Below are 15,415 nucleotides of genomic sequence, written 5' to 3' on the forward strand. Positions count from 1 at the left end.
TCTCATAAGGAAAGATTTCTGGGTTTTCCCCTTGTGGGTTTTTCCCTGGTCGCTTACCTAAATTTTGGTGTCTCTTGTTTCATTGTTTACTGTGATCTCTATTGCTCTATTGAAGAAGTTAATGGTTGAAATATTTCATGTATAACTGCTTAATGATTGGAATGTTCTAAGAAGTCTAATTGTATCATTGGAAGTAGTTATCAGTTTGAAAAATTGTACTAGTCTTGATTGCACTAGAAAATCAACAGGTATTGAGGGGGGTATCCTTAAAACCGCTTTTTGTTTGTTTGTTTGTTTGTATTTCATCATTTTTCTCCATAACCCTTTGTTCATTTTAAAGGGTGGTAATGAGAATGCTATATTCCTCACCACCCTTCGTTCATTTTAAAGTGTGGCAATGAGAATGGTGTAATTGTCACATTTGGCTACGACCAACTCTATTGTGTCATTACTTTGATCATTTATTGTATCACTAGGTTATGGTTAAGGCCAACCTAGTCAACTTTGATATGTAGGTTCAATAATTCTCTTGGCAAGTACACCCTACTTATGTGGCCCAATATGCCCTAAATGAATTGTGTATAAGTACACAACTTGAACCTCATTTATAAATGATCTTTTTTGATCATTGAGTGAAGGATCTCTAATACAAGTGTTTCAATCCTACAAGTACTTCATCTTTGGCATCCTTTTGTGGGTGGCATATATTTTCTCTTTTATGCATATTTGTGGACCACATGTGCAGCACACTCATGATCTGGCCTCTTTCTCTCTATTGCAATTTTGGTTCGTCTCTAGCACAGTTCTTTAGTGCTGTTTTTTTCTGTTTTACTTGAGGTTTTTGGGCTAGAATTTTGGTTTTATTTGATCCTCTCTTTCTATTTAAGATCTCAACAACCACTGTTTTAAAACATCTCTTTTTGTAGCTGATCTAAATTTTTTTAGCTAGAGGATTTGATCGAAGAGTTGTAGATCAAGGATTTTCTGAACCATCTTTTATTTCAGGGTTTGCTCTACTAATGATTTATTGCTGTTGGTTTTTTTGCCGCTTTAGTGTGCTGTTTAGCTGATTTGATCCTCAAAATTGTGTCCTAGCATCATATGAGCCTAGAATCACGTACACCATCGTTGGTTTTGTACACTTTACATCTGTGAAACATCTTTCTATTTTGTTGACATTTGTGGTTAGTTCATTATTTTCTGAAGCTGAACTGAAGTCTGGCTTGTTGCATCAACTGGTATTTTGACTGTGGAACCAAGGTGTGAGATCATCTCATCAGTTTAAAGCTCTCCTTTATATTTAGCTCTTTTCCTTGGATCGTGCAATAGATCTTTCGAAGACTTCACAAATGTTTCACAATAGATCTTTGGACTTGATGGACTTTTTTAACAGTGCACTTTTAATGGCACACTTTGTGTATTGGGCCAGCCTTGTTCTAGGTTGTGATGATATCATTATTAACCTGACTACATTTGGAGATGTTCTTTATGTGCTAGCAGTTGGCGTTTTTACAGTGGATGTTTCAGTTTATTGTGATGCAAGTCTTGATTCTCTACTATGGGTTGATAGTGACATTTGTGGGCATATGGCCACTTATTCTCGAGGGAAAGCTACATGCTTCCTTATCTTCTTTGATGGGGTTTCTATTTATAAATCCAGAAGATTGGTTTTTTCCATAGATGACAAAACCTAATACATTTGATCCACTGCCTTCCACATTACGATGCTGGTCCCTTTTGGGTGTACTATATTTGACAGCTCCACTTTTAGGGACATCTTAAGCCACTCTTTGTTCGTTCAATTGATCAACGTGTTTCAGTGGATCTTTCTTCCATACCTCTACGAGAGGCCACCTTCACATGTTGTTGAACTGTGTTGGTGTGTGGGAAATATGGTGTTCATGGGGGATGATCTATGACATCTTCATTATATGGTCCATGTTCAAAATTAAGTGGGGAAGTTGTGTTGAATGCACTCTCTCCGAGGTCTCTTGTTCAAATTAAGGGGGGATGTGTTGTGCATAGGGTCAACCCTATTTTGAGTTGGGTATCTATAAAACGTCTGTGTTATTTTTATTCATCATTCTTCCCCCTGGTCTCCTACTTAGTTTAAGGGGGGTTTTTAAGATGATGGTATAAACTTTACTTGAGGCTAAGGTCCATCTTACTTTGTAATTACTTTTATTGTGTATTCAGTATTAATATTTCTAGGTTTGGCTAGAAGTTGACTTAGTCATCATAGTGGTCCTGTAACCCCTCTTGGGAATGGCACCCTCTTGAGTTGTGTATAGATACAAGACTCACCTCTCATTTGGAATATCATCTTTGTGGTGATCCACTGATTCATTCCTAGCTTATGGCATTCCTTGAATTTTTTCTGTAGCTCACTTGTGATCATCTCTAGCTCTCTTGTTATGGGCTATTTCTGTCTTTATCGCACTTAAACTACATTTATTTCTCTTTCGAGGGCTGAGCTAGTGCTGGCTGTTATTTCATTGTTGATCAGAGGGTTTATGTTTTGATGATCGGTTCAAACTTTAATTCGATCCTTTCTCTCTGTTATGAATCTCAATATGCCACCCTTTATGATTTGGTTACTAGTGAGATGTCAAGGTGCAAGGGTCCTTTTTGGAATCATTTTGGGGTCCTGGGGGTTTCTTAAATGGTATTCTTGTCCACCATTAAAGTTAGGACTATTACCATTAAAGCTTAACTCTGATTTTAATTTCTTTGAATAGTACTTGTCTAAGTCACCTGACACGGGGATTCGGGACACGTAGGATTCGAGATTCGTGGTGTCGGATTCGGACACGCTGACCCCCCGGAACAGGACACGTTATATATTATTTTATTAAAAATATATCTATATATATATATTTAAAAAATATACATATATATTAAAAATTAGATATTATCATATTTCTTACACAAATTTTAATTAATGATACAAATTTATTGATTTCAAACATAGATCTTCATCTATAGCTATTAGCATGCATAGTACATACAAAATTCAAATAAATGTCAGTGGTACTGGTCACATAAATGATAAATCTATTAAAAATTTAAATCATGATTCATAATTAATAACTGAAAGACAACTTACAACTACAAGATAGTAAGATAAACACACTGATAACTATAGTTTTCTCATTAAGTCATCAAATCAAAATGTGTTACATAAGTAGTGTTGGTGCAATGCCAATGGCAAATAGAAATAGAAAATATAAAACAACTACAGGTATACAAGCCTCAAGGCATCAATCAGCATCACTGTCCCCATCATCATGGTCCCCATTGCTCTCCTCTACATCCTCCTACTCCGCTGTATCCATAGTCGCCTCTGCATCTGCTGGTATGGAGGTTGACCCCTCTAAGTCATCAAATCTAACAGGCTCTAGCACTGGATCATTGAGATCCATGTTGGCCAATGCCAACTCAACAGTGGTGTCCAGACCCATATCATCAGGAACAATGTTACTTGGGAGCGGGAGCGAAAGCGGGGAGCAGGAGTGAAAACGGGAGCGGGAGCGACATATTTAGAAGCTCTTGGTTTGGTGCTCTTGATTAAATACGAGTTCCATACCCTAATACATGACAAAATTCAATGGAAACATTGCAATCCCCCAATCCTAAAATCCTGAAAAACTGATAAGTCTGCTGGATTTTGAATGAAATCTAAAATTCTACTTTCTCCATATGAAATCCAATGAGGCCGAACCCACTCTCAAACATCCTGAGTCATTTCATGGTAATGTTAAAAATTTAAGTAAAAGTGAGATTCTCCTTCATCTTCATTTTCATCCGAGATTCTCCTTAATCTTCATTTTCATCCTTTTACTTTAAGAATTTAACATTACCATGAATAGCATATCAATACTAGGGCCTAGACTTGATCATGAAGCTGCCAAAATGCTTTACTCCTTGCTCCAACAGCACAAATCACTTGCCAGATGACAATTTTAATGAGAAAACACGCCCTTTTCATTCCCACGCCGAGCTTAGCAAGTCCTGGAAACCGGACACGTGTCCTAAAATCGCGACACGCTTTTGAAAATCGCGGCACGCCCTCGGACACGAATCCGGACCGAATCGTGTCGGATTCGCTGGATTCGTGATTCGCAGGGGGTTTAGGACGAATCCGGTGACTTAGGCACCTGTTTAATGGCTTGTTAAACTTGTCGCTGACCTTTAATTTGAAGCGAAGGTTATTTTTATAATTTTGTAATTTTTATTTTGTTATGCTTTGGATTGATTTTTGAATAGTCCCAAGTTCTGTTTGGCTGCAATATAAACAACTAAATGTTGCCTATCTCAACTTCTTGGCAGTTTAAAATTAACCATGGTATGTTTGTTGTTACAATTTGTGTTCTGTGCATAGGCTCTCTCTTAATGGACATTAAGTATGTGGGCCCTGTTGAGAAATCCTTAGGGCAGCATAGTTAGGGTATTTTTTAATTTGATTTCTCTTTCTTTGGCACTTTCATGTGATATTTCTTCTTTCCAATTATTATGTTCTTATCATCAAGACAAATGCCAAACAATGAAGATCACAAACAACAAAGATGACACAAGATGTAGGCACTCAGCCAGGGAAAATCCCCTCTTCTAGGGGAAAACCCAGAAATTATTCTTCTCTTCTTTAGAATCAAGTCAAACGAGACAACCTAGACCTTTTGACCAAGACAAAGAGTTTCCTCCATGCACCAAGCCGGCCTCCCATGAAGAAGTCAAACTTTCAAATATCAAGTCAATGAAAACATCATGTCAACTAGAGTTTCGGCCCCTCTCTTCCTTCTTCTGCAATTTTCGGGTTCTTAACTCAGCCCTGCACATTTTCGGCCCTGTAATACTTCAGCAAACTGGCATGTGCGGCAGAGGATAGCAAATTTCAGACCTATTCTCCTTCGCTTGGCTTCCTTTACTTTTTGTCATAGAATAGTCTCTCCTTTGTGTAACTCACATTTCTTTCTCACTTCAAGTTGCAGATTGAATGAGTTATATGTATCTCTTCCTCAATAGGTTGAATGCATGTGTATAAATAGTAGTTCAAAGCTGTTCTTTGAGGCTGACTTGAATGAATTGAGGCCGACTTGGTGGAGGAGGATTATATGACCCATTTACATCAAAATTAATTTTCTTTCTTGACATGCAAAGCCCAAGAAGGGTCTATTACATGATGACAAAGACTAGGACTCATGACATAAACCCTAGAGCACTCAATGGGTGCTTATGACCTAGAAATAAAATAAATGAAGGATGAAACCCATGCTTATAAATAAAATTTCTTTTTCTTTCTCTTGACAAATACATTACATCATGACTCAAATACAATTATGAAGACTGATACTAGTTACATTTTCCAACAGGTCCGACATAGCTGACAACCCACATGGACAATGATCCAGTTGTACGATAGTTCCCTTGACAATTAATATTTTCTATAGGGTGGACAGTTTTCTTGCTGTTTTTTTTAATGTGTATTGATCACAGCAGAAAGGGTGAGCTGTTGTTCTCTGAAATATTCATCCTGTACTATCTTGGACTCATTAGGATACAATGAATTGATGTGTTTCAGGATCCCATCACTTTCTACCTGCCATTTTTTTTAATTTCTTTTGTTGTTTCAGCTTTCAGTGATTTAAATATGCTGTAATGCTGCTTGTGATTGAGGGCCGCAGTGGTAATGAACAAAAGTAATGATTCCACAGAGACTTATTCGCAGATCCCTGATAATTTCTTTAGTTGTCTCCTTTTTTGCTTCAAACTGATATTTGGCAGTGGAATGATCTGTGTATTCTGGATGTTTGATTTGTCTTTACTGGTTATTTTCTTTGAGGCATTTCTTTCACAATAGTATCTATGAGAGAATCTGGCCTCCTTGTTGTCTTTTCCTTTTCTTCTTTCTTTCTTCTCGTTTTCAAAAAAATTAGATATTAGAAAAAGAATTTGGCCACAAGCCTAGTTGGTTTCCTGCCACAGGCACATGAGTTTTGAACTTGCCTAACAAGCATTTGCCCAAGAGTGAATCTGATACCACTATTATGAATGATATGTTAGTTAATGATAAAACATCCAATCCAAATATAAGGGAAGGAAATCCATTAAAGATAATAATATGTAATGCATTGTGAATAATACGAGTTATTAATTGACTGGTTGCATGGGTGAAAAGTTATTACCTTTGGTGATTAATTATGATGGGTATTGTTATTAATATTGTTTGTTTATTGGTAAGCTGGCAGAAGTTATATTATACAGATAAAAGTACATTCCAAAGTTGCTGTAGCATGCCAAAAAGGACCCACAGAATCGGAAGAAGTTTTCTATCATAACATCTGGGACATATGAGTGTCTAGTTTAACAAAAATACTAGTAAAATATGAGATAACCTTAAACATAACTGTGTAAATATATAAGCAGAACATGAACAGGAAAAGACTTATGAAGAAGGCCCAAGGGGAGAGCCCGCCATAGGAGAAACTTCCTGATCTTCCTTGTTGCAGGGCTGTTGTCCTTGCTTCTCATTCTTGATAATTATGGGATCGGAACTGGTGCCCTCTGAAGTGGCTGTAGTATGTACCCATGTACCCATGAACCCAACAGCTTTCTCCTCTTTCCTAGATCCACCACCATAAACTTTGAAGCTGATACCAAAAACCACCTTGCAAATAACTGTGAATTTGGCCTCAAACCTCCTGAGACAGTCAACAGATTCGGGAATGGAATTAGGAGCAGGATGACTCTGCTTCTCCACTGCAGCAGTAACCAGAGTCTTTGCTAACCAATAGAATTCCATGGCATGGAACACCTTTGTATCCCTGGACCTTGAAAATCCTGTGTCCTCCACCCAACCTTGAAATTTGGTCGCAATTTGATTAGCAGAGGCATTTTAGCATTACTGGTTAATGGAGTTCATCAGATCGCCAACAACTGCTTAGGAATTGTTGAAATTCTAGTAATGTAAAGACTAGAATAGTTTTTCACAATTTGATAACTACTTCTATTGATATATATTATAAACAGTTACTTCTTTATTTCAACAAGTAGATTTGCATTAAAAACTTCAACCAGTGATTCTTCAACAAGAGCAGTAAATAGGGATCACAGTAGACAATGAACAGTAGATAATAAGCAAGAGACAAGAGACACCAAGATTAGGTTCACAGCCAGGGCAAAACCCACTCAGGGGAAAACCCAAATTTCTTAACTTATGAGAGAGATATTCTGTCCAACAATAGCACATCAAAATGTTCAACAATTCCAAAATGATCAACAATAAGATACCAATCCAAGTGTGCTATGAGAGAGATGTTAATTCTGTCCTACAAGGTCTGATTAAGAAGGCCGAATTGTAGCCCTGAAGCTACTGTCAAAGAAGGCCAAAGATATCACTGTGATTGCCAACAAATCGCCCAGAATATATACCCAAACAGAGCTTGGTCAACTTCAGAAATTCGTCACAATATAGAGCGAGTCTTTCTGCAATTTTTCGGCCACAAGAACATCAACAAAACAGAGATAAAACTGATCCGAAGTCACTGTGTCAACGAACCATTGAAGGAGGACCATGCACAGTCAAAAGACACTTGAAAAATCCTCTTTGCTCATGTGAGTAAGCCTGTAATGGAAGTCTGAATACCCTTGTAATTGCAGACCGAATCAATGAGCTTCATGGTGGACAAAATGATGTCAATAATCACTTATTAATAGGCATCGAATGAGGGCTAATTAGCCCTAGTAGGGCTGATATGATGACCTCTTATGGAGCCGACTTGTAGAGGTGATTAAGCCGATTTGTAGAGGTGATTGAGCTGACTTGTAGGTGATTTCTTCTCCATGGTTTTGATGAAAAATGCTGACCATAGCTACCTTATATTTCAACACGAATAAGGGGAGGTGGATTGCAGATACCTTTTCGCAAGTTTCAGGTGGCCTGCTCAGCCCTAGTGCCCTGGGAGTGTTGAGAGGCACCCTGGTGAGAGGGTGTACGACCCTTATGATTATGGGCATCACCCATTTTGCTAGACTTTGGGGCATTGTAACTGACCATGGAGACTATGGTGCAGACACAAGATAGATGGCAACCAAAGTGATTGGGACATGGACGAGAGAGGCTGGAAATGAATCTAAAGACTAATGGTTGCAGCAAATGGAGAGAGTGGTGCTGGGGCGTTAAAGAACCCAAACTCGGAACCTAGACCCACTGCTTTGGAGCAAAATGGATGAACAACCCACAATAGAGATTTCAGCCAGGGCCAAGTACAGGCAGGAAGTGAAGAATGCCAGCAACCCACAGGGCAACCAAAGCATGAAACCTGTTGTCTAAGAGCCCAAAAACAAAAATTACAACAAGGCCAACCAGAATGAGGGGAATACCCTAGTTTGACAGAAGATTTGGTATGCTGCATATGAACCAAGTCACCCTCTCCCAGACATGATGGTGATTGTACTCACTATTGCACTTCCAATTGAATTTACCAGGAATAATTGAGGTATGAGTGTGTCCAGGAGTGCAGTTGTGCCATCCTTTCACCATCAGCTGACACTGATCCCACATAACTCTCACATAACTTCTCCTGATTGTGAAGGACAAGGATGTAAGCCACTAGTCACCATGCCTCAAACTTCTTTGTTGGATAGCCACACGGCCAGGCCAAGGTCTAGAAGCGTTCCTAGCACCCCATTTGCGGAAAAGGTTGTTATTATTATGTAATGTATCATTTTTTTATGCATATTACATCAGCCGTACAGCAGTTGGTTCATGAATGAAAGTAAATGTGGATTTGTTTGGATCCTTGGTTCTTGTTGAATGTACTATCCTGTCTTAGTGAATATGTTTTCCTTGAAATGAATTATATGTACACATCAAGAGTAGACCACCATTTTCTGTAATAGCCCCTCTTTTATTTAATTATTAAGATTATTCTTAGCTTAGATATCAATTTTTCTCAGCATGTGTCAACCATTGCTTCGATTGTTGTATCGTACATGCTGATTGTCTTTTAATTGCATTGTGTTTTTGGTCAATTGAGCACATTAAAACAATTTTAATTTGTCTCTCATCAGTTGCTGAAAGTAGATGCAAGTTTATTTTTATTATGTTCTTATTCATGGACATTTTAGATCCATCAGTCGTTTATGTGAATTTCAATTGATTGGCATGGTTATGGCATATGCCCTCTTCCAACTTAATGTTTTTGGTGAATCTCGGTTAAGCTGCCATCTCTTCGTTTATAGACATTCCTCTCTAATCAATATGTGTTTCTGTTAACAACTGGTCTAAGCTTTCTGAATAATGTTTAAAGTGGCTGTTGACAATTTTTATAATGTGTGCTAACCACCTCCATTCTAAAAGTAGGAGAGAATTGATTTTTTACATACCTTGTTGTGTGCATTCATTGAATAATTTGCGAATTAGAGATGCTAAAGGTTTACATGCATTTGCTTATTTAGATTTTATTTCTGTTCTAGGAGTGCCAAGGAAGAGGATATGGTTTTACATTGTATATACCCTACTGCCTTTGATATTTGTTTGTAAATATCTATGTTAATATAAGCCTTTGAAGAAAAGAAAAAACCTTCCCGTTCTTTGTTAGCAATCAGATGTAATATGAATCAACTATCTCTATGGTTTATACAAAACACATGAAGAGCTTCTATGTAAGAACATACGAGTGTTGTGATATTACTTCCGGAATTCTAGAACAAAGACTATGGAAAAATTTGATGTCAGAAGTAGTAGAGTGGGTTTAAACTTTTTTTGGGTGCAACAAATTGTGGAATTTGAGAATGTAGAGCATTATGACCATCTCTTGATTACCTCTGAGCTTTGGCTTTGGTGATGAGTCTTCTTGTTGCAACCGGAGGGAAGAGGTATGTAGTTGTTGGCAAAAAGCTATTTGCAAATTAGAGATGTTAAAGATTTAGATGCATTTGCTTATTTAGATTTTATTTCTGTTCTAGGAGTGCCGAGGAAGATGATATGATTTTATGTTGTATATGCCCTACTTCATTCGATGATTGTTTGTAAATATCTAAGTTAATATATGCCTTCAAAAAAAGAAAAAATCGTCCTGTTCATTGTTTCAATTGCACATAATATGAATCAACTATCTCTATGGTTTATACGAAACACATGAAGAGCTTATTTGTGAGAACATTCTAGCGTTATGATATCACTTCCCGAATTTTAGAACAAAGACTATGGAAAATTTTATGTGAGAAGTAGTTGAGTGGGTTTAACCTTTTTAGAGTGCAATGAGTTGTGGTAGAGCATTATGATCATCTCTTGATGATCTCTGAGCTTTGGCTTTAGTTATCAAGAGCTCTTTAATGTTGTAGGACTATTGTGAATACACATAGGTCAGCTTCAAGGCTCTTTCCATTCATGGGAATCAAATAATAGACTCTGTAAAATGTTGGTGAAGGCACCAAAGAAGTGGTGGCTGGCTTTTGAAAAATGCTTAAAATTCTTGGTCGAGGCTGGCTTATCCATCCAGGGTTCTTTTCTGGAACATGTGAAACAAAATGGATTAGGTTGTTAGGATAGATGAAGTGAAAGTAATTGGTTGAACATTGTCATTTTGTATTTTCCATATATGCATGCTTGTGATCAGGAATATCAAATGAAATAGCTCAATCTTTGTTTATTTTATGTTGTTCTTGTACTATTTACATGAGACAAAAGAGAATAGCTGACTTGATCTTCATACTTCTTTGATTGGTGGCAGGACAGAGGCAGATCCTGCATTATTGGCAAATTATGTGTTGGCATTGCTGAAGAACAATAAACCTAAGAAGGAATTGCAAAAACTATGTGTTGATAAACTGTACGATTTCCTTGGAGATGGTACATTCCAATATTAAATTCTTTGTGCTTCTCATATTTGATATTTTTTGGCATTTCTATTTACTATTTAGTTGACACTGATGTAAATGATTGATGTTTCTCCTTTATGATGCAATGAATGTGCTACCTCTTCTAATTTTTATCTTGTTAAGTCTGAATCTTATTCAAAGTCTGCACTATTCTTATATTTTCTGTTGTGCAAGTGTGTGATATGGCCCTATATATAAGAGATTAAAAGATGTTGGATGAAATGTTATGGTTATACTGCATGTAGTTGTTTGTCAAGGCAGCCAATTAAGGAAGCCCTTCACAGACTAGCTTCAGTACAGATAAAACCTTAAGACCCTGATTAATACTCAACGTGGGTGTCTATAAAAGTCTCAAATGTTGTTTCTTAGTGACAATATTTGTCCCTTGATGTTTAATTTCTGTTTCTCTCCCTTCTGATATTGTTAAGTGGACTGTTTATTCTAGATTGTAGTGAACATTAAATTACACTAAATGATCAGTTCCTATTCATCCCTCATGGAAACTAGATTATGGAGGCTTCACTTTATTGGAGTGGTCATAGATAAGGAAAGAAGTCATTAGTAATGTATGGCTGTCCATTTTGACCGTTCAGATTTTCTCTATTTCCATATGGCTAGCTATCTTTAAATTTAGTCTGAATGCCTGTTGTGCTGATTTGCTGAAATAATTTGCATTAATAGCGATATTTAGAAGAGATAATTGGCACTTGACAAACTAGAACTCACATTGGCACTTCCTTTTCGGTCCATTCATATTCTAATTAAAGATTTAGGGCTTAGGATCAGCCCAAGGATCTTTAATTTAATTGGTGATGGCATTGAATGGATTCAATTTAAAAGAGCATTCGGAATGTCATTAAGTTTACATTCATGATGGATGCAATTTAAAAGACCATTGGAAATGTCAATGAATTTACATACATGAATAGCAATCAAACTTCTGCCTATATTCTATATTTTACATATGTACTGGACACATGTTAGGTTCCTCATCTTCAAGTTATCTCAAGCATCAATTAGGTGTTGCCTGGTGTTATAGATGTTGAAATATGTAACTAGGTTCGGTCTTCATAATGACATATGTAAACATGATTTTATATGTTTAATGGAAAGAGAAAAATAAATTTATTATTGTTATTCTTGAGGCATGGGTTTCATGCTCAAGGGTATTTATTTTATAGGTCAAGCATCCATTGAGTGCTTCTAGGTTTGTCATAAGGTCAATTGAGTCATTGTCATGTATTAAAGGCCCATTTGAGCATGTTACATATTATAAAGAAAAAATAATTGAGTCAAAATAAAGTCAAAAGACCCTCCAGGACCTCGTCATGGCATGAAGATCAAGTCGGCCTAAAGATAACAATTCGTACCCCTCAAAAGCCTATGTATAAGAAGGAACTCGACCTCATTTGGACACACTCTCAAGCAAGTTTGATCTCCTCAAGATAGAAGCTGGAAAAGGACAGAGCAGGAGAAGAGGAACAAGTTTGAAGTTTTTGGGCCTCTCTCTCTCTCTCTTTTGTTAGGGTTTCTATAGTTGCTCGGCAAGATGAAATTATGAAGCTTTATTGAAGCTGTGAAACTGCATCGAAGCTGTGAAGATGCAAGGTCAAAGCTGTGATGTTGCAAGATCGAAGTTGCAAGGTTGAAGCTGTGATGCTGCAAGATCGAAGTTGCAAGGTTGAAGCTGTGATGCTGCAAGATTGAAGTTGCAAGGTCAAATTTGCTTCTAGGTTGAAGCTATGAAGCTGCATCAAGGTCGAAGTTGTTGAAGTTGCTAGTTCAAAGTTGCATAAATTGTTGCTGGGGTCAAAGTTTGTTGCTGGAAGGTCGAAGTTTGTTGCTGGAAGTTGTTCATGAAGGAAAATTGACTTGGTTTTGGAGGGCCTTGGTTAGGGGTCATAGGTCTTGGAATTCGTTAATTGAAGTCCTATAAGAGGAGAAAAATTTTGGTGGGTTTTCCTCTCAGTTGGAGAGGTTTTGGCCCTGGCTGCCAATATCTTTTGTCCTATTGTCTCATTGTTATTTGTGATTGTAGCCATTTGATGATAGAGAACACTAATAATAATAAAGGAAAGAAGAAGTTAATCAAATAAAGTAAAAATACATTACGAGCAGTTATCAAAGTAAGAGAAATCACCTGCACTTGTTGCCCCCTAGATTTCTCAACATGGAATCATATCTAAGGTGACAAGGCAAGGAAAGGCAACTTAAAGAAGGACACTCGAGGGCCGAAGCACTAGAAGATCATTAAGAGTATCAATCATCAAGAAGGAACATTCATATCAAGGATCATCACATCTCAAAGATAGAAGATCTCAAAACACTAGCTCATCCAAAGAAGGGTTATGCACTTGAAGAATTGTTGGGAAGCTCGCACAACATCATCGAAGAAGATAAAAAGATCGAGGTAATTTTGGGTATGTTTTGGGCTATTCTTGTTCACATGTGTGAGGAGATTAGGGCTCATTTGTTGCAGTAGAAGCCGAATTATTACAGTCACCTAAGGAGGCCGAAAACAAGTGGAAGAGAAGCCATCTTGCAATCTGAGTTGCAAAAGAAGAAGCCTATATCCAAGCGAATAAGAGAGAAGGGCAAAATCTCTGTCTTTCTCCCACACGTGTAGAAACTAGGGTTTCTACAGTGACTGAAAATTGCATTCAAATTATAGGGGTCAAAAAAAGGGTCGAATAAGAAGCTGCAACTACTAGAAAACAAATTTGACTAAAGTTGACCTTGAGAAAGTGAAGCTCATCAAGGAGAAGGCATTGTCATCATCATCAAGGAACTAAGGTGATCTCCCTCTCTTTGAAGGGTCACTTTTGAAGGAAGACATCTTCTACTATCAACATCATCATCAAAATCAAGAAGGCATCAAGTTGAAGATATTGTCATCAAGAAGTTTCTTCACACGTAAGTATCTTTATGTCTAGATCTGATTCTATCAAAAATGACTTCATTTTGCAAGGAAAGCAACAAATTGGTTGGGTCATCAAACTTTCTTGCATGGAAGAAAAGGATAAATTTGATCCTCGTAGAAAATGAAGTTATTGATGATGTTAAGGGTTCAATCACTAAAACTCCAAATGAAGAAGCTTATTCTCTAGCGAAATACATGAAAGGGGAAGTAAGGGCTGAAAGGATCCTTATAGTATCCATGAAAGATCCCCTCATACCATATGTATCAAAGTTGGAGACATCAAAAGAAATATACGAGAAGCTAGTAGAATTGTTCTTCGTAAGTACTGCGGGAGAAGTGATATCATTAAGACAAGACCTCTACAAGATGAAGATATCAAAGGAAGATGGGCTAAGCCTCATACTTTATGAGGATATCGGAAATAAGAGACCAACTGCAAGAGTTCGGAGAAATAATGTCCGATAAATAAATGACCTCCATAGTGCTCAATGCACTACCAGAGGAATGGGACAACTTTACATCAAGCATCTAGAAAGAAGGAAGCTACTTGATTCAATGAAGCTTGGTCATTATGTAAGATTGAAGAAACCAGATTGAAGGAAAAAAGTGACGTGGGATCAAATGAACAAGTTCAAGCATTTGTTGCCATGGCTAAGAGAAAAGGAAAGTTTGGAAAGTTTGGGAAATTTGGTCCTTAGAAAAAGAAGAAGAATATGGCAAAGATCAAATGCCACGACTGTTAAGAATATGGGCATTACAAGAGAGATTGTCCAAAGTTCAAGAAGGACAACAAGAGGAAAGAAAGAAATGAGGCTCATATCACTGAAGAAGTGGAAGAAATTGATGAGAAGAAATCCAAAGGGATAGATCTTCCATATTAGGGTTTCTCCAATACATAACAAGGAGAAGTGGAAGGTGAAAATACTTCCACCATGGTAGTCAAGATGAGAAGCATTATGATGAGATGCATGTTAGTAGAAGATGGCATCATAATAAAAGCTTATGATTAAAGCAAGAGCTTGAGACATCCTTTTAAAAGCTTGAAAGATAGTTGAAGTAGAAGTCTACATGGTTGTAGCAGTCATCATAGAAGGAAGTAGCTCTTGGTAACCGCATTTAAAAACATAAGTAATACTTATGGTTAGAAGAAAGTCATCTAGTATAGAGCTCATCATATGTCTTTAGGAAGAAGCATTTGCAGGATGAGGATAATCAAGATCCTCTGTTGGAATCTTCATACAAAGGTTCACCTCTTGGAAGAAGCAAGTGCCTCGCTGAGAATTCCACCTTGTATGGGATTCATTGTTTGGAAGAATGATGGTTTGATGACAAAGGAATGTAGCATGGTTGAAGTACTCTCAATCAAGGAAAGGAAGCTGATGAAGGAAGCCTAGATGACCAAAAGAAGGAGGGAGGTATGTATGAATGTATTTAATTTAGTCATGTCGACATATGGTTGCATGGGTAAATGTTCTATCTCATGAGCATGATCGAAGAAAAGGGATCTCCTCATTTGGAAAGATGCATGGTTCACATATTGACTAGATGAAATTGACATAATATGTTCTCATATGGAATATGAGATGGTTGACAAAGATGAAGGAACTTTGGATG

General features: G+C 37.3%; 1 protein-coding gene across 3 annotated transcripts in view; it reads left to right on the forward strand.

Annotated features, from left to right (window-relative positions):
- LOC149251480 (zinc finger (CCCH-type) family protein / RNA recognition motif (RRM)-containing protein) overlaps nucleotides 1-15,415 on the forward strand; it is a 122,521-nt gene that overhangs the window by 40,340 nt on the left and 66,766 nt on the right. For all 3 annotated transcript variants that reach the window (XM_089459458.1, XM_089459459.1, XM_089459460.1), the window contains exon 3: nucleotides 10,734-10,852. In XM_089459458.1, the coding sequence (XP_089315584.1) occupies nucleotides 10,734-10,852 (119 nt within the window). The remainder of the gene's footprint in view (nucleotides 1-10,733; nucleotides 10,853-15,415) is intronic.

The sequence above is a fragment of the Pinus tabuliformis genome, chromosome 7, assembly GCF_031772625.1.
Source record: "Pinus tabuliformis cultivar Carrire ecotype Pingquan chromosome 7, CPIR1, whole genome shotgun sequence".
NCBI lineage: Eukaryota > Viridiplantae > Streptophyta > Pinopsida > Pinales > Pinaceae > Pinus > Pinus tabuliformis.